This window comes from Miniopterus natalensis, chromosome 4 (assembly GCF_054644295.1).
Source record: "Miniopterus natalensis isolate mMinNat1 chromosome 4, mMinNat1.hap1, whole genome shotgun sequence".
NCBI classification, from domain to species: domain Eukaryota; kingdom Metazoa; phylum Chordata; class Mammalia; order Chiroptera; family Miniopteridae; genus Miniopterus; species Miniopterus natalensis.
This window is the reverse complement of record NC_142084.1, coordinates 16,843,443-16,864,658: the sequence shown is the minus strand read 5'-3', so window position 1 is coordinate 16,864,658 and position 21,216 is coordinate 16,843,443. Positions and strand designations below refer to the sequence as shown.

Here is a 21,216-nt window from a genome sequence, read left to right as displayed (position 1 = left end):
TGTAGTATCACAAATGCCCCACCCCAACATAGGGAGGAGGGCTGGGCCCTGTGGATGGATGAGCTGCAGCATGCATGGGCCTCTTCCTTTCTGCCCTGCATTCCTCCCACCTCCACCCCCCAGCCTCAGCTCTTCCCCTCGCATGATCCTTAGCCACGTATCTCAGGAGCGCAGCCCAAGTGGCCAGTACAAGGGAGCCTTCCTATGCCATGCTGGTACAAGGGACCAATCATGTTGTTTCTGAGCTGTGTAGCCTTTGTGCTTATGTGGACAGGCCTCCCCACCTCTGGACAGAAGGAGGCTAGGGTGGATTAAGGAGGCTAAGGTGGGTTTAATGCCCTTTCCTGGGCTTGTGGGCAAACCCAAGAGAGGGCATTAAATAGCTCTGGGAGTTGAGTGAGTTGCTTCTTTATGCCAGAGAAAGTGGTGCTAATGAGGTCCAAACCAAACTAAACGTTAGGTGGGAGCGCAGCGGTGCCAGGGTTCCTTTGGGCTGATTTAGGGAAAAGGGAATCTGGTCCCCCTAACATCTGGATGAACATTTGGCAGCGGGCTCTGATTCGGAGCCCCCAGCCCCATCCTCCCACTCAGAGGGACCCTCAATACAGAGCCTGGCTGGGGATTTCTGTGTGTGCCCAGGCAGGTGTGTGATGCATGTGTCCCTACTCTCTGTGGGTGCAGGTACAGGAGTCTGTGCATCCATATAGGGACCTTGGTGGTGCCCACCTGTGGCTGGATGTGGGTGTGGCTGTGGAGCAATGGTGAGATGGAGAACAGGAGTGGCTCCCGGAGAAGGTAGTCTCGGTTTCCCTTCGGATGACGTGGTCTGTGGCTGGCACATTCTTGGAGATATACTGGAACAGAGGATTGCGCAGGAGTTAGTGACAGGTGACCGAGGCAGCCCTCTTTTCTGGTGGGAATGGGGAAGTGAGGCACTGAGCTCCACATTTGGGGTGGGGGGCTGGTCCACTGGATCAGTGACTCAGTGTTGGGTCAGCAATGGTCCCTGAAAATCAACCCCTCACACCTTTCCTCAAAGAATTGGGCCAAGCGAGGGCAGTCATCCTGGTGAGGCAAGACTAGGCTAACAAGCGAGGCTGAGCATGGGAGGGGCTGGCTGCTGCAGCAAGGCCCAGAGGGGGACCTGGGAATACCACTCACATCTGCCATTTGGATCTCCTCAGGGTCCAGCCGGGGGTGGCTGGGCCCATTGGCCAGGCTCCGGTTCTGATGGGCTGGACACATGTTCTGCCGGAGGTGGTTGTGCATCTGCTTCCGCTGTTTTCTGCGTAGGGGAAGGGTGGGTTAGCCTGGCACACCGCCCCACACAACACATAACTCCCTAGCTGCCCCTCCAGGGAAACTACTCTCTGCCTGGACTCCTGTGGCAGTCTCCTGCTCTTGCTCTGCTCAGGCTGCCCTCAGCAGGCATCCCTCCAAGCTGTCCCCTATACCATTACCACCAGCCTGAATTCAGCAGGACCTGAGCATAGTGGTATTGAGCTTTGGCTCTGCTGAGAGAGTAGAACTCCACTACTTTCTAGCTGTGTAATCCTGGGCAAGTTAAACTCTCCATGTTTCACTTTCCTCATCTGTAAAATGGGGTGATCGTTTATCCCAAATAGCTCTGAGGATTAAGAATAGATAAAATATTCAAGCACAGTGCTGGCCCACTCATTCACACATTCATTCATTTGGTATTTATGGGCTTTTTACTATGTGCCAGATGCTATTTTGGAGCAGAGAAGGAGACAGACATGGTCCCTGCCCTCATGGAGCCTGCAGGTCAGTAGGAGAGGCTGATAATAAACATACAAACAAAAACATGAATAAGATACTTTCAGCAAAGTGTCATGAAGAAAATGAAACAGTGCTGTGGTCAGGGAGCTGAGGCCTGTGGGGTGACTTCACTTCAGTATATAGTAAGTGCTCATTGCATTTGTTTTGTAATCAGTGGGTCTAATCACGTCACTCCCTGTTTAAAACCCTTCCTTGGCCCTCGGTTCCCCTTTCCCTCCCCAGCCCCGCCTCTCACTGGCCACTTCCACCCCAGCTTGCTGCAGCCTTGGAGGGCTTGTTTCTGATCCTCCGCTGTGCCTGCTCTCTGGCCTCTGGGCCTTTGCACACAGTATTATATCCAACAGGAACACATTCCCTGCCTCTCCACCCGCTAACTCCTGCTCATCTCTTAGGCCCAGCCTAAATGCCCCTCCTTGGGGAAACCGGAGCCCTCCAGTAGAGTTTAAGTACTCCTGAAATGTATCCCATGACACTGGACCTCATGCTTAGGGCACTGGCTGTGTTCCTGGTGCAGGGCCTGGTGTCCAGCAAGCACTGAATGAAAGTTTCTTGTGAAAATGAGTAAGTGCAGCACAAGGCTGACAGGGCCTTAGATCCCATGTAGGGGTAGCAGGATTCAAGACCTAGGGGCTCAGTCCCCCAAATGGTGACTATGCCTAGACTCTTACTTTCCAGATAAGAATGATTTTTCTGCACTATATCACTCTACAACCTTTGTTGGCTCCCCATTACCTGCGGGATAAACCCAGCCTCCCTAGCTTGGCATTCAGGGCCCTTTGGTGCCATCTGGGTTCCAGCCGTTTTATCTTGACCCCAGTCCTTTGCGCTAGCTGGTCTGGTTGCTGGGTGCTAGTGCCTGCTTATGCTCCAGGAACATAGTTGACCCTCTCCTGCATTTGTCTTTTAGATTACACTATTCTCTCTGAAATCAATAAAGATATTTAAAAAGAAAAAGAAAAAAGAAAAAAAAAGGTTATAGATTACACTATTCTACTGGAACTGCCCAGACCCCTTTCTGCCCTTTTCTTCCCCCTGCCCTGAGGTTCTGTCCCCACCTTTCCTCTGCTCAGGGGTGCCCAACCCCACCCTCTTTGTGTTCTTGCCTGGATTGCTCCCAGGTGGGACCAGGCGGTGCCTTGCTCATGACCATTCCTATTCCGTTCTCTGAGGCCCGTCTTTCCCATCCTCTGTTCCTGCCTCTCCGCCTAGCCCTTTGGCCCCACAAGAACTGCAGAGGGCAGCTGGGGTAAATGAAGTGTGTGTATGCGGGGTAGGCCAGGCACCATGGGTGGTAGGGGAGGAGAGCCTGTCCTCACAAAGCAGACTTTGTGAGGCCCATCCCTGGCTTGGCCTGCCCCAGCCTGAGTGCCTGACACTCACTTGGTCTTGCAGTAGGCGACCACGCAGACGATGCCCACAACAAGCAGAGCCACGCAGATGCCAGTGATAGTCAGGACCCTCTTCTGGTACAGCTCCTCGGCTTCTGCAGAGGCAGGGGATGTGAGGGAGCTGGGCAGGAGGTGGACCTGAGTGGCGCAGAGACACCCCCTGCTCCCAAAGCCTTGGGCTCTCTCCAGCTCAGGTCCTGCCCAGCTCCTTTCCCTCCTTCCCTCCCCAGCAGTCTCCTCCCTCCTGCCCACTCCTGGATTGCCTTTTGCTCCCCCAAACTCCACCCACTCACAGATCTGGGCACAGATGACTATGCCCATGTTCATCTTCCCAAACCCCATGCCCTGCCCGGGGCATGTGAGTGGAAAATGCAGGGGGATGGGGGGATGGAGGTGAAGTTCCCAAGGCCATAGAGGAAGGCAACCCAGCTTGGCCAGCACCCCTGCCCTGTCCCACTATGGCCTGGTGGCTGCAAAGGACCTTGATGGGCTGGGAGAGCTGATTTTAATGGTGGTGAATGTGGCAACCCCAGGCCGAGGCCTGGCTTGTGGCTGCAGCTTCTCTAAGAAGGTGGAGTGGCTTGTTCTGGGCTGGTGACAGGACATCCTACGCAGAGGCTGGACAGAGTAGACAAGGCCCGTGGGGAAAGGCCTTCATTTATCCCTGCAGCCCAGTCAGCTTGTCGCCCTGGCCCATGCCAGCCCTCCCCATCTCTGGCTGTGAGAGGCCTACCAGTGGCAACCCAGCCCTGTGCTCCAGGACAGTCCTTGTGCTCCAGGTACAGCCCACCGTTTCTGAGGAGCGGGCTAGGGTAGGCCTCAAAGCCCTCAAGAAGACCCAACTAGCCCCTCCACCACCCACTTCTTGGTGGAGTGGCCTCTACCCTTCTAGAACAGAGAAAGCAGTAGGAAGGAAAGGAAAAAGGTGACAGTACCCGCCATAGTCAAGGCATACAGCCTAGACACTCCACCCACCCGACCCCACACGTGCTGGCTGGCCTTCTCCTGCCAGCACAGGGATAAGTGAAGGCTGGACCCCTGTGCCTTGGTGGAGCCCTGGGAAATGTCCCTAAGCTCTTAGACTTGCTGCATCTCCTGTGGAAACGGTATGCCCGTCAGCAAATACCTGGGGGAACAAAGCTGTAGGACTGTGCCTATCTGATACACAGACAGACCCTCTCCGTAAAGATACATTCTCACACACAGCCAGAGAAGCACATGTGCACACGCACACACATGTGCACGTGCAATCTTGTCCACCTACACAGTCATGTGGACTCTTGAACAAACAGCCCTCCGTCACAGACCCCTATTTCAGGCTCTGTGGTCTGTCTCCTGCCTCCAGTTCTCAACCCCATCCATCCTCAGCCTTCTCCAGTCAGATATCTGTCTCTGTCATTCCTCTGGGACCACTCTGGTCATGGTCACTGACAACCCCTCGCTGACCCCGCTGCTGGGCCCCCTCCTGCTCTCTCCTGGTTGCCTCCCCCTTCTCTGGCTGACGTCTCTGTCACAGTTGCTGCTTCCTCCTCTCTATGTGGGCTGCGGTGCAGAAGGGCCCAGAGCCCTCAGGCTTCTTTCTTTTCTTCACCTGCCCTCTCTCCCTTCAAGATCTCACCCAGACTTAGACTTTAAATGCCATCTGTATGCAGCTGACTCTCAAATTTCTATCTCCTGCTCTGACTTCTTCCTGAGCTCCAGCCGCCTACATCCAAGGGCCATGCACCAACAGAAACGCTGACCCCCACCCTCTTTCCAAACCTGCTCTCTGCTCCTCCCAGCTCTCCAGTGGCAGCTCCACTCTTCCTGGTGCTCAGGCCCCAAGTCATTCCTGGTTACTCCCTTCCTTCCTGCCTACCCTGGTACTCGATCCATCAGCAAGGCCTCTCCACTCTGCCTCCCAAGTAGATCCTGGATCTGACCACTTCTCACCATTTCCACTGCTTCCAGCTCGGTCCACGATGATGCCATCTCTCACTTGGACAGCTGACTGGCTTCTCCGCTTTGACTCCTCCCCACCTGCCCCCTACCCAGCCTGTTCTCCAGCCAAAAGCCATATTGACTTACAACCATAAGGCAGATCATTTTACTTCCCGCTTAAAAACTCACAGTGGCTTCCACTGCACCTTGAATGCAACTCAAAGCCTTATCATGGCCTGTGAGGCTCCAGATTACCCGGCTCCACCCTTCCCCTTGGGTCTCACCTGTGGCCCCCTTCCTCCTGTCCGCTGTGCTCCAGTCACTGGCAGTCTTTCTGGCTACTGAACGAGACAAGCCCACTCCTCCTGGCCTGCTGTGGCCCTGCCTCAAACACTCTCCCCCAGCTGTTTGCAGGGCTGGCTACTTTTCATGTCACGAAATGTCACCTCATTGGACAAGCCGTCTCTGACCACTTAGCTAAAGTAGCCCCCACCCCAGCTAGGCGCTATACCATTACCTTCTTTTATTTTCTGGATAGCATTTACCACCACCTGACAGCTTTCTAGTTCGTTTTACTGTCTGTCTCACCCTGTGAATCTGAGCACCAGAAGGCAGAGACTCTGCCAGGTCTCCAGACCCTGGCAAATTCTGGGGCTCAGCAGGTGCTCGTTGAGTTGGTGAGTGAAGGAACGTACAGACCCAGACACACATTTCCATAGGCTCATAATCACTTCTGCACCCTCACAGTGCCAACTGCCCAGTGCTCAACCTTTAACACAAAGGTATTCCACTGCCCCCTCCGGGTACTCACACCCTGCACTGAGAGGCCTAACAGGTATAAACACTTGCATCCTCCACAACACACATGCACCCGTGCACCCTGCCACCACCACACAGACACTGCCCAGATTCAGCCTCGCTCCTCCCCACCCTGTCACCGTCAACAGACAGACATGTTCCCACACACAAACTTTTAGCTCTAGCTTCTACTGAGGACAGCTGATAGGGGCTGGGTGGTGGGGACACTGGGGCCTCCTCAAACCTGCAACGAGAACAGCCTTTTCATGGCTGTAGGCTCCACACCGCATCTGAAGTCTGATACCACAGAAGCCTTGGCCCTTCTGAGCCCCTCCATCTCTCCTGCTGTAAAACATCTGGACACCTGAGGCAGGGTGGAGCCTCCCAGCACAAGCCAGAGAGCTGGACAGACCGACCCCTCAAAGTCTCTTCCCATCCGAGGTATCTTCCAGGAGCCAGAAAACAAGAGTGGGAGGGAGGTGAGATTCTCCACTAAGGGGGCAGGAGGGCAGGCTCCAGAGGCTGGCCCACCCTAGACCCTTGCTTAGAGGAAATGCGTGCCATCGTGGGGACAGGTCATGGAGGGAGTGACAGCCTCAAGCAGATGGCAAAGCCTGGTGGACCCAGAGCAGGGGCAGAGACAAACGGTGCTCTCAGCCACTGGCCTGGTGCAGGATGGAAAGCAATGGGGATGGAAATGGAAGAAGGAAGGGGGATTCAAGTTAAGTGGGAAAGTGCTGCCTCTCTGCACAGCTCTCCAAACCAAGATGCCCTGGCTTCCGGACTTGGGTTCTCCGAGGGTCCAACCTACTTACTGGGCTGCAAGCAGCCCGGGAGGGCCCTCCCCTTGGAGGCCTCCTAGTGATCAGCCCCCTGCAAGGGGGAGCTACCATATAACTGTGACTCCCAGGGTGCCCTGCTCTTCATGAGCTTCTCTTGTCTCCCCCAAATCAAAATAGTTTATGATTAGATATCTTGAGGGGGTCAGGAGAGAATTTTGGAATCATCCTTTTTCCATGTTTCGGAAAGGAAGCCAAACATCTATGCACATGGTGTCAGAGGCTGTGGAGAGGAGCTTGTGGACAGCACTTAGTGATAAATGAAGGCTCCGTACCCTTTAGTTCAAATCCAAGGTGCTCTGGCAGTGCAGAAGAGAGGAGGGTCAGAGAGGGGAAGGGTTGGAGGGAGAGATACAGAGAGAGATGGGGGAGGGGGAGGGCGGGAGAGAGAGAGAGAGAAACGTTGGTCAGGACTCTTCAGACACCAGCAGCCAGCCTGTGAGGTGAAAGCAGGTTAGTGGTGTCCCCTCCCAGCTTCCTGAGCCCTTTCCCTGGCACCCCATCCCCAAGAGCCCCTGAGAGGGGTGGAGAGAGGAAATGTTAGGATCGGCAGGCAGGGCAGGTTCTTTAAAGATGAGCTGTGGGGTTAGTACCTGGTGGGAGGCAGAGGTGCAAGAGTCAGTTGGCATATGTCCCCAAGGAGGAAAGGTGAGTGGGGGCAGGGGTCCGAAGAGTCCCCATTCTTCCCAGCTCCAACACCAGGCCTTCAGCACTCTCAAGCCCCTCCTGGAAACAGCTTGCTTAGCCCCGAGCTCATTCATGGAGCTCGCTTTTCTGTTCAGAATAAGGGTAAGGCTCCCAGACTGGCCCCTTGTCCCTGTCCTGCCCCCACAGGCCCAGCTGGCCTACCCATCTACTAGGAACCTGGGCATGTAGACTGAGGGTTTGTGGGGATCAGGAGTAGGGAGAGGAAGCTCCAGGCTGCAGGTCACTTCTTCACTTGATATCCCCAACACCCTAGAAGCCTACAGGGGCTGGGCCTCGGGGTCCAAGCCTGACCTCACAACTTAGCAAAGCAAACTGCAACTCTGAGGTGGAACACCTGTACCCCTTAAGTGGTGGGCCAGCTGCACTCTTTAAAGTGGGATCATCTTGCAAATGTGTGATTTCAAGGCCCTGCGAGGTAGACGCCCATGCCATCCAAGGGTTAGGTAAGAGGGCCTTGCCTAAGGGAGTGACCACAAGCATACCCAGTCTATCAGCTCTCAGTGTTTTAGCTGTTAAATGGGGTTAGGCCTGACCATGGCATCTCTGTGTAGTTTGCAACCTGGCTGTGCTTCAGGATCAACCTAACCAATGAAATCTCAATAGTGTTTTTGTAAAGCTTACCTACCATTCTCATGCAGTGGCCAGCTCCTGTCTGTAGGCCTTGAGGCTCAGTTTTACCCCTAATTTGCTGTGTGGATGTGGGCAAATCATAATCTTTGCTCATCTGCCAGAAGTGCCTGCACACAGCAAGGGGTGAGATGTGAGCAGGCCACGAAACGTGAGCCTCAGCGCAGGTGCAGGGCCCGTATATGGCCTCCCCACATGCACACAGTTAGCTTGGCTAGATCAGGGAGCAGACGAACTTGTGTCTTGATGTTCTCATTTCCTGTAGAGGAAGGAGAGCACTGGGACATCAGTAGAAAGTCCTGTGCTTTGTCTACCCCCGGATCTCTTTCTGCTTCCTCATAGGGATTCCAGAGGGTTCTGCAATTGGAAAAGGGCAGGAGAGCAGGGTGGCTTTGAGCCAGGGACCAAGATGGCTCTGACTGAAAGAGGCTCAAGGATCCTGGGCCCTGACCCCCAGTTCCATACAGAGACCATACCCTTGAAGCATGACACAAGCCCTTCCAAACACAAGCCCTTCTGTGCACCCCCGTTAAATGTGAGGTTGGGAGTGACCTTGAATGTGGTTTCTTTGCAGTCTTTTTCTTGCTGCTTGAAGTAGGAGTCACCGTAAGCACAGTAAGTCCACTCCTCTCCCTGTGTTAAGTAGACAGTGCAACCTTGACAAACTCAGAGTCCTCAGGGACAACTTTCCCTGAGTAGTTAAACCTGTGGCCCCAGGGACCCTCCAGGTAGCTTGAGAGAGCTGACACTGTTTGGATATCCAGACATGGTTCCTAAGAGAGAACAGCCTAGCTTGCCCACAGCATGTGGGAGACTAAAAAGACTGTGGTTCATAGAGCTGGCCTGGGCCACATTCTTTATTATTGTTGCATTAGATGAGGCAGCTGGGGCCCAGTGGTGCTAGAATACTTTCCTAAGGCCACATAGCAAACTAGGAGGCAGAGGGAGACTGGAGGCCAGGTCTCTGGTCTCCTGGGGCTAAACCATGGCTATTCCTGTCCATTGGGTCTCCCGTCAGGCCTGACTGGCTAATCTTAGATCTATGCCATCTGGGGAAGTGAGCAGGGTTCCCAAAGCCATTTTGGAGTTTTCTTCTGCATCACTCCTCTAGGAACCAAGTAGTAGCTATAACAGCAGCTTCTGGGCCTCCTGACTGTCCTCCCATTTGAGTCAAAGGCCAGTACTGTTTAGGATGGACCATTGGTGGCTGACAGGACTGATGATGTCATTGAGGGGTTGACCAGTCACTAGGAAGGAAGCCCTGCTTCCCTCTCACTGGGGATGAATTCTAAGGAGCCTCGGCTACACAGCCTAGCCCCCGGCAAAGAAAACTGTCTTCCACTTATCATGTTCATTGGCGGCCACTCAGCCAGGAAGTGTGGCTCCACTGAGTCACAGACAGGTCCTATTGAGAAGAAATTTCATACTGACCAGTAACCATGGCAACCCGGTGCTGGACTTCCAACAGGGCCAGGCTTAACAGACAATATGCAAAATGCTCATCCTGGGCATGTCCTATGATACAGTCACAGGGGCCTGGGCAAGGAGGCTATGATGTGGGCTCCAGAGCATAGCTCATGTGTTTGTGCATGTGTGTGTACATGTCTGTGTGTTTGCACTTGTGTGAATGTTTGCTTGTGTGTTTGTTCATATGTCTGCAAGTGAGTGCTCTTTTACATGGCGGTAGTTTAAATAGATGCACAAATTTTGCCTCTTGGGAAGTGGGGGGCTGTCCATGGAAGAAGGAGAAGCTTCAAAGTGCTGTTGTGGCCACAGGCTCTGATTCTGTGGCCTCTGTGAGAAGTAACCTAGCCTAGAGGCTGTCTGTGCAGAGAGGGAAGATGAGACAGACACTGCTCAGGCTGTGCTGGAGATCAGCTTCCAGGGACTAATGCTGGCCCCCCTGCCTAAACTGCACTCCAACAGCCACAGGCTCTCGGCTAAGCCCCTCATATGCATCACTTCCTTTCATCCTCACAGCAACCCCCACAGAATTGTTACTATCCCCATTTTACAGATGCGAAAACAAATGCAGAGAGGTTGAGTGAGGCCCCAGATCTAGGAAGCTCAACAGCTGGCATTTTGATTCAGGTCTCTCTGAAGCCAAAGCCTGAACACTTAAGCTAGCATCTTCTACTGCCGTTTTAATAATGCTCTGACAGAGCACTGTGTCAAGTGCTCTGGAAAAGTGCTTGTTGAGCATAAATCCTTTACCCAAAGCTAACAAGGTAACAGCAGCGATCCTGATAACACTAGGCAGGAAGGCCTAGGGCTGCATTTCCAGGCTCTTTTCTGAGCTCCTGGGGCCCTGCTGACCCTCCCAGCAGATCTAAGCTGAAAGCTGAAGCAGCCCAGCTGGCAGAGAATCTTGGCCAGTGGCCGAGTTCCGGAGGCTCTGCTGCTCTGATTCAATATGGGCTGGGACTCCCTGTCCAGAACAGTCCCATAAGCCAGGGAGGCTCTGGACCTAAAGGTGAAAAAGAATAGGCTCTCACTGCCTCTCTCCCATGGTCCTCAGCCTCTGCTGGGCTGCTCTGCCCCATCCCGAGGCCCCCCTGACCTATGGTCCTCCAATGGGCTGGATCTGACTCTGCAATTCTTCCTGGAGCTTGGGCTCTGGAGAATTCTGTTGGGCCACGTGCTCTGCCCGCAGGCTCTGCTCTTCTCTCCAAGGCCTTCCTCTCTGACCTCCAACTGGAGGAGTTTGGGGAGAATACTGCCTCCCACACTTTATTAAGATAGTTGACCATCTGGGCCGACAAGCCCTTACCTCCCCAGAGCCTTTACTTTTCTCTCCAAGTCTTGGCTTCCAGGCGCCTAGAAGGGGAGGGAGAGGGTAGCATTTTCTAGGCTTTTGTGCTGTGGCCTGAGGACCCAAACACCCAAATCCCTCTTTTCCAAGGGCTACCTCAATAGCCTCCAGGGTCCTGCCCTCAGCCTCTTCTGAAGCTTTAGCTGTCTATGCCCAGGCCCCATCACTGTGGTTCCAAAGTCCTCATGGGACCCAGCTGTCCTCCCTGGATTGGAGGCGGTGGGGAGGGGGCAAGCAGGGGCCTAGTATGGTAGGAGGATGTCCTGCCTTTCAGGCAAACAGACCGCTGGGCCCCAAACAGAGTCCATGGCTTGCCTGTGGCTTTTTGCTCTGCGCCACCTCCACCTGGTGGTACTTGAGGGGAACTGCTCCCGGCTCCAAATGCAACCAGTTACCGCCTCATCCTTTGGCTACAGGGCTCACATTTTTTTCAGCAAACTGTGTGCGCACACCAGAAAGCTCCAGCCTCAGAAGTGGAAGAGTGGAAGGGCATGAACACCTGGGTGGGGACTCAGACCAGATGGGGCCTGGAGGGGGTCACCAATTCTCTTTCGATTCCTCAGCCCCTCTATCTTTTTGCATCTGCAGCAACCCCCACCCCATCCTGTAGCCACATAAATGTCTCCAGCCTCTGGCTAACATGGAAACCATTGCTGTGGGACTTGCTCTCCCTCAACCTCCCTTCTCCACACCCCCATCACTGAAAACCAAACCAAACCAACTTTGGCCTGACCGGAAGACAGGCTTTCCGAGAACGCGTTTCTCTCAAGCACACCAGCACACACGTGCACACACTCACTGCACAGCCCCATAGGCAGCCTGACACCCCCAAACAGGCCTTCAGAGGTGAGGGCTCTGCAAATGCTTCTTCCTATGCTGGCCAGGCTGCCTGACCCCAGAAGCAGTGAGGAGGCCTGAGCGGGGCTCTGGCCGGCTGCAGGGAGAATCTGGCGTTACTGCGCCCAAGCAGTACAGCGATGCAGGAGGTGGGGGTGGCAGGGGCGTATGGGTCTCCTCCGCACAGGCTTCTGGTCAGCACTGAGGACTGAGAGGAGCCCAGGACACCCATGTCCTCCCCTAGCCTTGCTAAGCAAGGCCCCATCCCTCCCAAAGGGGGAGACTGTCAGTCACCAGGGAAGAAAAGAAATAGAAGAAAGAGACATACTGGAGAAGTTGACCATTGCGAACTGCTGACACCTGTCCCCGGTGTATCCCACAGGACACCTACCAAAAGAAAGAAAACCAGAAAGAGAGAGCCAGGATAGCAAGACACAGGCATTGCAGCACCTGGCACAGGCTCCTGCCCATGCCAGCTGGGTTCCTTGCCAACGTTACCATTTGTACCGGCCTTGCCACTATGCCCCTTACCTGCAGCCCTGAACTTTAAACCCGAGGATTAGGCCAAAAATGAAAAACAAAGCTAAACAAAACAAAACAAAAAGAACTAACAAACCAAAATACAGAAAAGAGAAACAAAACAAACAGCCAAAGATCAAAACGACCAACACCCCTGGCCCTGCGCCCTACATTGGGGGGACTGCACCCGGAAGCTTTCTAAGGAGCAGGGACTCGTGTTTGTATCTTCAAACATACTTTGCTTAGGATCTGGCATGTACAATCGCAAAGGCAGTTTCTCCAAACATCTCTGTCCGAAGAATCCGTTTGGACATCTGGAGAAGGAAAAGGGGAAAAATCACAGAACAAACTGGCATCATCCGCGAGGCTCAGGTTAGAAATCAAAGTGCACAGTGATGAATGAGAAAACCAAGTCGGGCGCTGGGGCACACTCATCGCAGAAGGGGCTGGAGTCAGGGCTGGGGGGGTGGGCTCGGAGGGCTCCTTCAAAATCTCTCTAATAGATGTGGCTTCATAGGTGGTGGGGAGGGGGTGGGGCAGGGAATGATACAGGGAAGCAGGGTGGGGAAACTGGGAACTTACTGTCTAATTGTCCTAACGGTCCTCGAGACTTCCCTTCTGACCTGCCTGGGCCCCAGGAAACCAGAACCATAGCCCCTTGGTGCCAGGCAGTCAGCAGGCAGGGTGCTGGGGTCTTCCAGAATACCAAGTTCTGGGGACCCATTCCTTCTAGGCCCTACGAAAACGGTTCTCTCCAGGGCTCTGGGCAGGTTTTCACATCCATGAAACAGTCCCCAGAAAGCTCAGAGGAGAGCTCCAGAATGCTGTTCCCAGACTGTGTACTCATGACAAAAGGGGCCTTGGAGATACCTCATCTGTTCTCTTGAAGAGAGTTCTATGGCCAAATAAGCTTAGGAAACCCATTCCCAGGCTTCCTTGTAGAGCTGCAGTGCACGCTGGCATATGAAAAGCTATGAAAAGTTTTGTAGGAGGAAAGAGCTGAACTTTCCAGTATGTCCCAAATTTATTTGACCATGGAAGTCTTTTTCTAAGGAACCTGGGTAACACTGTTTGGGGAAGGCTGCCCTAGAGCAATACACATGGGAAAGCTTAATGGGGAACAGGTGAGGCTAGAGAAGAGCTGGAATTACCAGCATCTCAGAGCTGGCCTGCCGGGGCAGGGCAGGGCACCTGGCCTCAGATGGCAAGAACTATGATGGGAGCTGCAGTAGGCGCCCTGGGGACCCTGAAGCCTGTTCCACATCAGTAGCCTCCTGGCTGCCTGGCACACCTGCCTCCGCCCTACGTTTTGCTCTTCTATCCCTACTTGGTTCTGGCAGGGGCTCATTCTCCCATGTTGACTCCTCTATAGCTGCAAAGCACAACCCACTCCCATCTCCCTGACCTTGTCCTTCCCCCCAGGTATACTTCCTTCTGCTCTCTGGCTGCCACTCTCTCCTCAAGTGAGTCCTGTTTTGCAGATTTCTGGGAGACAGGCCCAGCCCTGTACTCTCTCCTGAACCCCAGCAAGGCCAGATACCTCAGGGAAGCTTCCAGACAGGGCCAGGCTAACCCCAACCCCTACTCAGAGATGGTCTATGCTGCCTCTGCCTTTTCTTCCTTAAGAAATTAGGTCAGCCCATCACAGTGCCCTCTCAATAATAGGTCACTGTTCAACATTAATCAAGAGGTGAGCGTGCTCTACCTCTTAGCATTCTAGTGTATACAAACCATCAGTAGCCTCTTAAGCTTATAGGAGGTGGTGGCCACTGGCTGTGATAGACACTCATGGAAACCCTGTGCCCCCAATCTAGCCTGGAGGATTGGGAGTGATAGTGAGCAGGTAGCAGAGTTTCTCTGGGCCTTGACATCATCTCCCTCAGGAGAGGCGTGAGGCTGGTCCCCGCAGTGGTGGCAGTGTGTGTGCAGGGATGCCTGGCCAATGGGCGGTGGTGGGCGGCTGAGAAATGTGTCTGGAGAAAGTGGGAGGGGGGCTACGAGTGAAACTGGTGAACGCTCATCCTGTTGAACAGGGTGGCTCAGAGGAGCAGGCTCCCACCTTGTCAATACATCCTTTCTGATCCCTGTCCCTTCTCCTCAACCATCCCAGCCCAGGAAAACGGAGGCCTTGGCTAAGGCTTAGGCTAAGGCTAAGGCTAAGGCTAAGGCCAAGGCTAAGGCCAAGGCTAAGGCTTCCCAACCAGCTCCAGTCAGGCTCAGCTCTTCTTCCCCAGCTCTCAGAAACAGATGTCCACTTGGGATGGGGACCGATGGGGGAGAAGTGATTTTCCAAGCAGCAGCACCTTTGGGGGGGGGGAGGGTAAAGACCCAGGAACTTGCCAAAATGACTCTTGGAATCCACAAAGGAACAAGAAAGAGAGACATTTGACTGTGCCTAGTGTCAGATTAGCCCAGCTCCTGGAGGCAGGGAAAGCGCGCGCGCTTGTGTGTGCGCTTGTGTGTGCGCGTGTGTGTGTGTGTGTGTGTGTGTGTGTGTGTGTGTGTGTGTGTGACAAGAGGGGAGTGCTGGGGCAGGAGGAAACAAAGGGGAAATTTATTCCCAATGCTGACAGTCAGGGATGCTGTCCTGTGGCTCTTGGAGACCAGTGATAACTAAGCGCATCCCTGTGTCCCTGATCCCACGCCCAGCCTGGACTAACCCAGCTGTATCCTCTTATCTTTTGTGGCCACTGAGTTGCACGACTCTAGGTGGTGCCGTGGACATGGTCTACAACACGAACGTGCCCCTGGAGTTGTGCGATATGGTCCTAACCTTCCTGCCCTGGGAAAGTGTGTTCCCCTCTGGCTGAACAAAAGAAAAGGCAGCAGGGGAGGGGCACGGCATTGGGGGGGTGGGGAGGACTGGCACCCATGCTACTCTTTGGGCACTGGCTCCTTGCTCCTGGACACTCCTGTTCTCTCCTTAGCCTTGCTTGTTGAGGGGGAACCACATCTAGGAGGCGGGGGTTTCCCTAGAGAAGGTTCTGGGGCTGGGCCTACAGCCTTTCTAACCTGCACCCAGGACCAGGTAGCAGGGTCCAGGCTACTGCAGCCTATCACCCAGGAGGGGCTCTGAACTCAGTGTGAGTGGCTAGCTGGTAGTTGCCACTCCAATAGGGTCTGACCTGGCACAGGAGCACAGGGGACAGATTAGGAGGGGCAGGGAACAGCCTTCCCAGCCCTTCCCCCCAAGTCATCAGCTATGACTATGGGAAGGTCTGTGCCCAGGGCTGGAGAAGAGCAGGGGTGAGAGAGGGGCAGAGAGGAGAGCCCGTGGGCTGCATCTGGGGTGACAGAGAGGTTGGGACTCTGCCTCCCTGCGTTCCCACCCCACCTCCCAGGCCTCAGTTTCTCCTTTTGGTAGCCTGGGGATAATGCCATGTGTGTGGCCCTCACCCGGGGGAAGGGGAGAGGGAGGGGGAGGATGAGGGTGTGCCCCGGGCACTGGGGGAGGGGAGGGCCTCGGGCCTCATGAGGGGTGGGGTGGTGATGTGGAGAGGATGAGCAGGCACATGGGTACGGGATGGGGGGGTCACCTGGAAATGGGGTGGGGGGAGCAGAAGGAATGGGGGGATGAGCTGATGGGAAGGGGAGGCATGCCGCTGGTATGTGCACAGGGCTGGAAAGAGAGTCTTGTTCTGTCATCATCCCCTGAACCAGTCCCCAAGAGTCACGCACCAACCGTGCTCTACAAAAACACGGAGAGAAGAGGAGAAAGCAGCGAGAGGAAGTGCGGAGGCCCTGCCGGCCCGGACGGGAGACAGTCCCCTTGATTTGGACCCCCGTTTTCAAATCCCCCTAAGTTTTCTTTTTAAGAACAAAATTCAGCATCAGTGACACTGTTTCTTTTGGCTCTGAATTCCAGAAAAACAGGAGGGGTGGAGTGCGCCTGCTTTCCAACACTCCCTGCAGGGCTCTGAACCAATACACAACAACAAGTGTCAGAAAACCAGGAAGGAAAACTGATTTTTATAGAAACTGGAATGAAACTGACCAGTCTAGTTTCATTATCCAAGCTAAGCGGAAATGCAAAAAAATCAAAATAAAAAGTAAACGAACAGCACAAATGGTAAGACGTGAGTCCCGTTTCCTGAGTTCTCTCCTTTTTATTCCATTCAGGTGTCATCAGGAACCCCAAGAGGCCTGCCCCCCTTCCCTCCCAGCTCACCCACCCCCAGAATGGCCTCTGGGCTCTGCCCAGCCCCCCTCCCCCCTGTTCTTCTCCAGCACAGCTCCGAGGACCTGCTTTCCTGGCCAAAATCCCCGCCAGGGATGCCCCTCTCCCCTGAGGGCTCAGGAAGTCAGGGAAGTGGGTTCCAGGGCAGGCTGAGATGAGGAGGTGGTGGTTCTGGGTACCAAGTTCAAATGCTAAGCAGTGACCCAGTGACCCAGTTGCCCTGGTGGGGAGGGGAAATAGAACACTATTTTCACAATGGCTCAGGCTCTTGCCCTCTATTCCTCTCAGATGGAGCTGGGTGGGACCCAGAGGGTCCTAACGGTACAGCCTTGATGGCGGGACCCTCTGGGAACCCATTAGCTCATCCTTCTCTTTCCCACACTAAACTCTCTAGCACTGGAGTCCTGGGCCCCAAGGCCATCCTAAACCCTGGCACCTGTCCTGGGTGGCTGAAACCTTCCCTGCCGGAAGCCAAGGCTGACTTCAGTGCCATTGCTGGGCCCCTTCAAGGTTCTAGGGCCCAAGGGGCTAAGGGAGCCTGATGTGTGTGTGTGTGTGTATGTGTGTGTGTGTGTGTGTTGGGGAGGGGGGCAATCAGGGAGGGCACAAGCTGGACCATCTCTGTGAGGTATTCCAGAACTCTTTGAATTTCTGTAGGTCTATTCCCAAGAGCTAAGAGAATTATCAAGGCCAGAATGTTCCCAGGGTCTGGAGCACTAATGTGGCAGCCTCCTAGAGGCAGAGGAGGAAAAGGATGAAGGGCTGAGTCTGGGCTGGGAACTTCCCTGGGGGACCTGCTGTTGGGACTATCCCCTGAGATTCAGGATGGGGGAGGTGGGAAGGAGATGGCAGCAAGGTGAAGGGTGGGACCAGGGAGGAAGCCAGCAAAGGAGGCCAGCTGGGGCGAGAGGCACAGACCTGCCTGGCAGCCCAGGCCCAGCTAGGACAGTTCTGTGGGAGAGTGTGAAGGAGGCAGAGCCCCTCTTTACCGCCTTGTGTGTTGGGGGGGTCTTTAAAAGTCCTGGGCTAAGGCTGTAGTCAGGAGGGGAGCAGAGAGCCGAGGAGTGCTGAATCTGACCTTATCTGTGGGGAGGGCAAACACCTCTCTCTGAATCTCCATCAATACTCTGGTGGCCTTTGCCCAGATGCCATGGGAATGGGGCAGCTTTGGCACCTTGCCAGATCCTAGGCTGCTTTGAAAACCCAAAGCTGTTAAGGAGCCCTCCCTCTCACTCCTCGGGATCCAGCCAGAACCTGTGCTACCCTCACGACGCCCCACTCCTCCTCCTTCGCCTACCAGAGAACCCATCAAGGGGGTGCTGTGGGCCCAGCTGCTCAGAAGGTCAGGCTGGGCCTGAACAAGCCCTCTCTGAATACCATGCTCCCGCCTGCCCTGCCTGTAAGTGGAGCAGGTGGTGATAAGCTCCTAGGAGGTCCTGCTGGGGCAGCCCTGCCTGGCTGGAAAGTAGGATCTGACCCTTGGGGAGGCACCCCAACTTGAGCTTTTCAACCCTGACCTCCCCCATTGGGTCATACCCACAGTGGTGTCCCTGCTGGGGTCCCTTCACCCCATAGAGAGGGTCTAAGGACTGAAGTAGTACAGGCAGCCCCCAGGGCATATCTGGACACTAGGGTCCTGCTGGGCAGGGAGAGCAGCTGGGTCCTGAGTCAAGCACCGGGGCAGAGCCCTCGTCTCCCCTCAAGGCTCAAAGAGCAGACCTCAGCTACCAAGGGCTCTGGGACTTGTGCTCTACCTGACCTGCCAGGCTCCTCACTGCTGGGGAAGGCACACCTGGAGAGTTGCTGAGAGATGGGGAGGGGAAGAGAGAGAGAGAACAAACACAATGCCCAGGTCATAGGCTGGGCTCCCCATCTCCCTGAACGGTGCTGGTGAAAGGGCAGACATCGGGAAACAGGGTGGGTAGGGGCCTGGAAAACTGGGACTGCAGAAGCCCTGAGCCCATTGGAGCCTGTATCTCCCTGGATTCCAGGAAGGGGGAAATACCTCCCTGTCTATACCCACTGGAGGCCCCTTGTTAGTGGCTTGAGGCCCACTTTTCCTAGAGCCCTCCACCTCTTCCCCGGCCTCTCTCACCCTGCTTCTGCCCCCACACCTGCTCCCACTGGTCACTTACTTGCAGGAGAGCTGGTTGATGCCCTCGATGTAGTAGCAGACGCCTCCATTGACACAATAGGACTTGGCTGTCTCGTTGCACTTCCGGGCGTGCCCCGACCAGGATGACAGAGTGGTGCTCACTGGAGGTATGAGAGACATGTGCCCGTGACCCACTGAGACGACCTCTGGGCCCCAGGAACCACCTCCTTCATGGCCCTTCATGGCCCATCTCAAAGCACAAAGCTCAGGGACTGCAGGGATGGCTGGGCAGGGAAGGTCTGGTGGTCCCTCTCAGTCACCAACAAAGCAAAGGTTGACCATCTGCCCAGAACCACCCTGCACTCCTGCTCTGGGCAAACTTCCAAAGGCCAGGAAGGTTTTCCGATTTTGGAGGTGGTGAGAAGCCGGCAAAAACTGGAAAAAGGCCCACCTCTGCCCTCCCCCTGCCTGCATTCCTAGGGGCTCCACAGCAGGCAGATGAGACATCACGTGTTCTGTGGGAAACAAAGTCACAGGGAGGGAACATCCATAGCCATCTCACTGCCTGGGCTCCCAGAGAGGCTAAAGGGAAGCTATGCTTTGAAGGGAACAGTATCTTTTGGACACTGTCATTTTCTAAGATCGATGGAGATATGGGGAGAACCCTAACTTTCATTTCTTCCCCTTTTGTGTGTGTGTAGGGAGGGGATAAGCCTCCCAGGAGTGTTATAAAGGCCACTGTGCCCATCTCCATAAGCATTCAGGGTCTTCGCATCTTCCCTCACCAGATAGCCCCCTTCTTCCCCACTTAGTTAGCTGTTGCCTCCAGAAGATCCTCTGGGCCTTGGACAGCCCAGGCTAAAAAGCCTGGGCTTCAAGTTGCTGGAGAGGAGACAGGCTGGGGAGAGGGCTGGGGTACAGCCGGGATGTGGACACTAGGTGAGAACAAGACTGGGCTTTAAGGCTACTGGCCCAGACTTCACATCGGACTCATCAGCTTCATTTGATACATGAAAATAACTAAAGTTCTGCTTCCCCATGGGATGGCATCCAGAAAACTGATTTCAAGTGAAAATTCTTGCCCTAAATGTCAGTTTTCATCTGTAAGCTATTGCCCTAATGCTGTGTATCCAGATTGGGCAGCCAGAAATGGGTTCCTGCTCCCCCTCAGCCTCCAGGGCTCTGAGGGCCTCTCACTCTCACCCAGCAGAGAAGCCCTGCCTGAGGTGAACCTACCTACCTTGGCTCGTCCTGCCTCCTCAGGGGTATTGAGTGTCTACCACCTCCCGCAGTAATGGGGGGTGGGAGGCGGAGGAGGGCAGGCACTCGGCAGGCGCCCTCAGTGTTTAGACATGTAGGGAGACAGATGGAGCGCGGGGACTGGGAGTGTATACACAGCTTGGCCTCTGTATATGTCTGAGGAGCTCGCTGATAAAACCCAGCGGGCAGGGCCAGCTCCCACCTTCCCCTCCACATCGTGCCTGCTGCTGGTCTGGCATCCTGAGCCCCACCCCTGCCCAGGGCTCCTGCCCAGGGCTCCTGCCTACGCTCAACTCCAGGCCCAGCTGGGACCCACATGCTGGCTGGGAGAGGAGGCCTCCTGCTGGTCTCTGCCTCACTTCTGGGTCAGTGAGACCCAGGGAACTGAGAAAGGGACAGAGAAGAGAAACAGCTGAGGTGGCCACGCCTGTGAGTTATAAAATCCCATTGCTGGAATGACCTTGGAGGTTGTCCTGTCCTTTGGTTACATTGCCAAGGGAGAGTGAGGAAAGAGAGCAGGGAAGTGCCTGTCCAGCGTCACAGTTGTGCTGTGACAAGGCTGCAGAACTGACGCCTGGCTGAGCATTCTTGCCAGCCACGCAGTCCCTTGTGGAAGAGCACTTCAGCACTGAGGTTTGACATAAGCAGATGAATGCAAACCTGATGTGGACCACAGGCCTGGGTCCTCTGTGAGTCTTGGCTAAGCCAGAGAAATCTTGTCCTGAACGTGCCAGCCCAGCTTGGCTTCCACTACAGCCCTGGGCAGCAAAGCCTGCCCATTGTTGCTCTGAGTGAGCAGCAGACATCAGCAAGGATGGTGGCTGGGACCAAATTGCATACTTGGGTCTGTCCACATACATGTCTGCGCTCATCGAGGCCTTGGGAGGCAGGGGACAACTCCTGAAGGAAGACAGGTTCCCAGCTGGGATGCACTGGCCTGAGATGCCAGAACAGTGTTGTCACGGGGACTAGTCTGGGGCCCCAGCAAGGCAAAAGGGGAGGCCAATGGGGGAGCCAGTCACAGAGGGTGTGGGGGAAGTGACATAGGCCTTTCTGTCTCAGAAAGAAGTACCTTCAGGCACCCCTCTGTGACAGCAGGGCCTTCCCAAGTCATTGCAGGGAACTCTGCTGGTGGTGAAGGCTCGTGCCAGAGAGATTTCCACACCGAAGATGTGTATTCATGCTGTCCCGGCACATGTGGGCTCTCAAGGCAGCACATCCATACTCTCTCATCACTGTGTTCTCTGGTGTTTGCAGAAGTGATAATGACATATGGACTCCAAGTTGCAGAATCTGGCTACTCCCTTTACACCTCCACTGGGATGGCTCCTCGCAGCCCCAAACTCAGCTGCCAATCATCTGCCCAGCCAGTGACTGCAGGGCACAAACCAAGCCCTGGAGGGGATCTCTGATTCTCTTCCTCCTTTGTTTTCCCC

General features: G+C 54.8%; 1 protein-coding gene across 5 annotated transcripts in view; it reads right to left on the bottom strand.

Annotated features, from left to right (window-relative positions):
- The window catches only part of NRG2 (neuregulin 2), a 175,226-nt gene that overhangs the window by 4,185 nt on the left and 149,825 nt on the right, over positions 1–21,216 (bottom strand). The window contains exons 4-9 of one of the 5 annotated variants that reach the window (XM_087815924.1): positions 18,561–18,681; positions 12,486–12,562; positions 7,021–7,044; positions 3,181–3,283; positions 1,162–1,285; positions 727–854 (exon numbers count right to left, since the gene is read on the bottom strand). In XM_087815924.1, the coding sequence (XP_087672050.1) occupies positions 727–854; positions 1,162–1,285; positions 3,181–3,283; positions 7,021–7,044; positions 12,486–12,562; positions 18,561–18,681 (577 nt within the window). Of the gene's footprint in view, positions 1–726; positions 855–1,161; positions 1,286–3,180; positions 3,284–7,020; positions 7,045–12,057; positions 12,117–12,485; positions 12,563–18,560; positions 18,682–21,216 lie in introns of all 5 variants that reach the window. The other 4 variants (XM_087815926.1, XM_087815925.1, XM_087815927.1 and 1 more) reach the window with 4 other exon arrangements.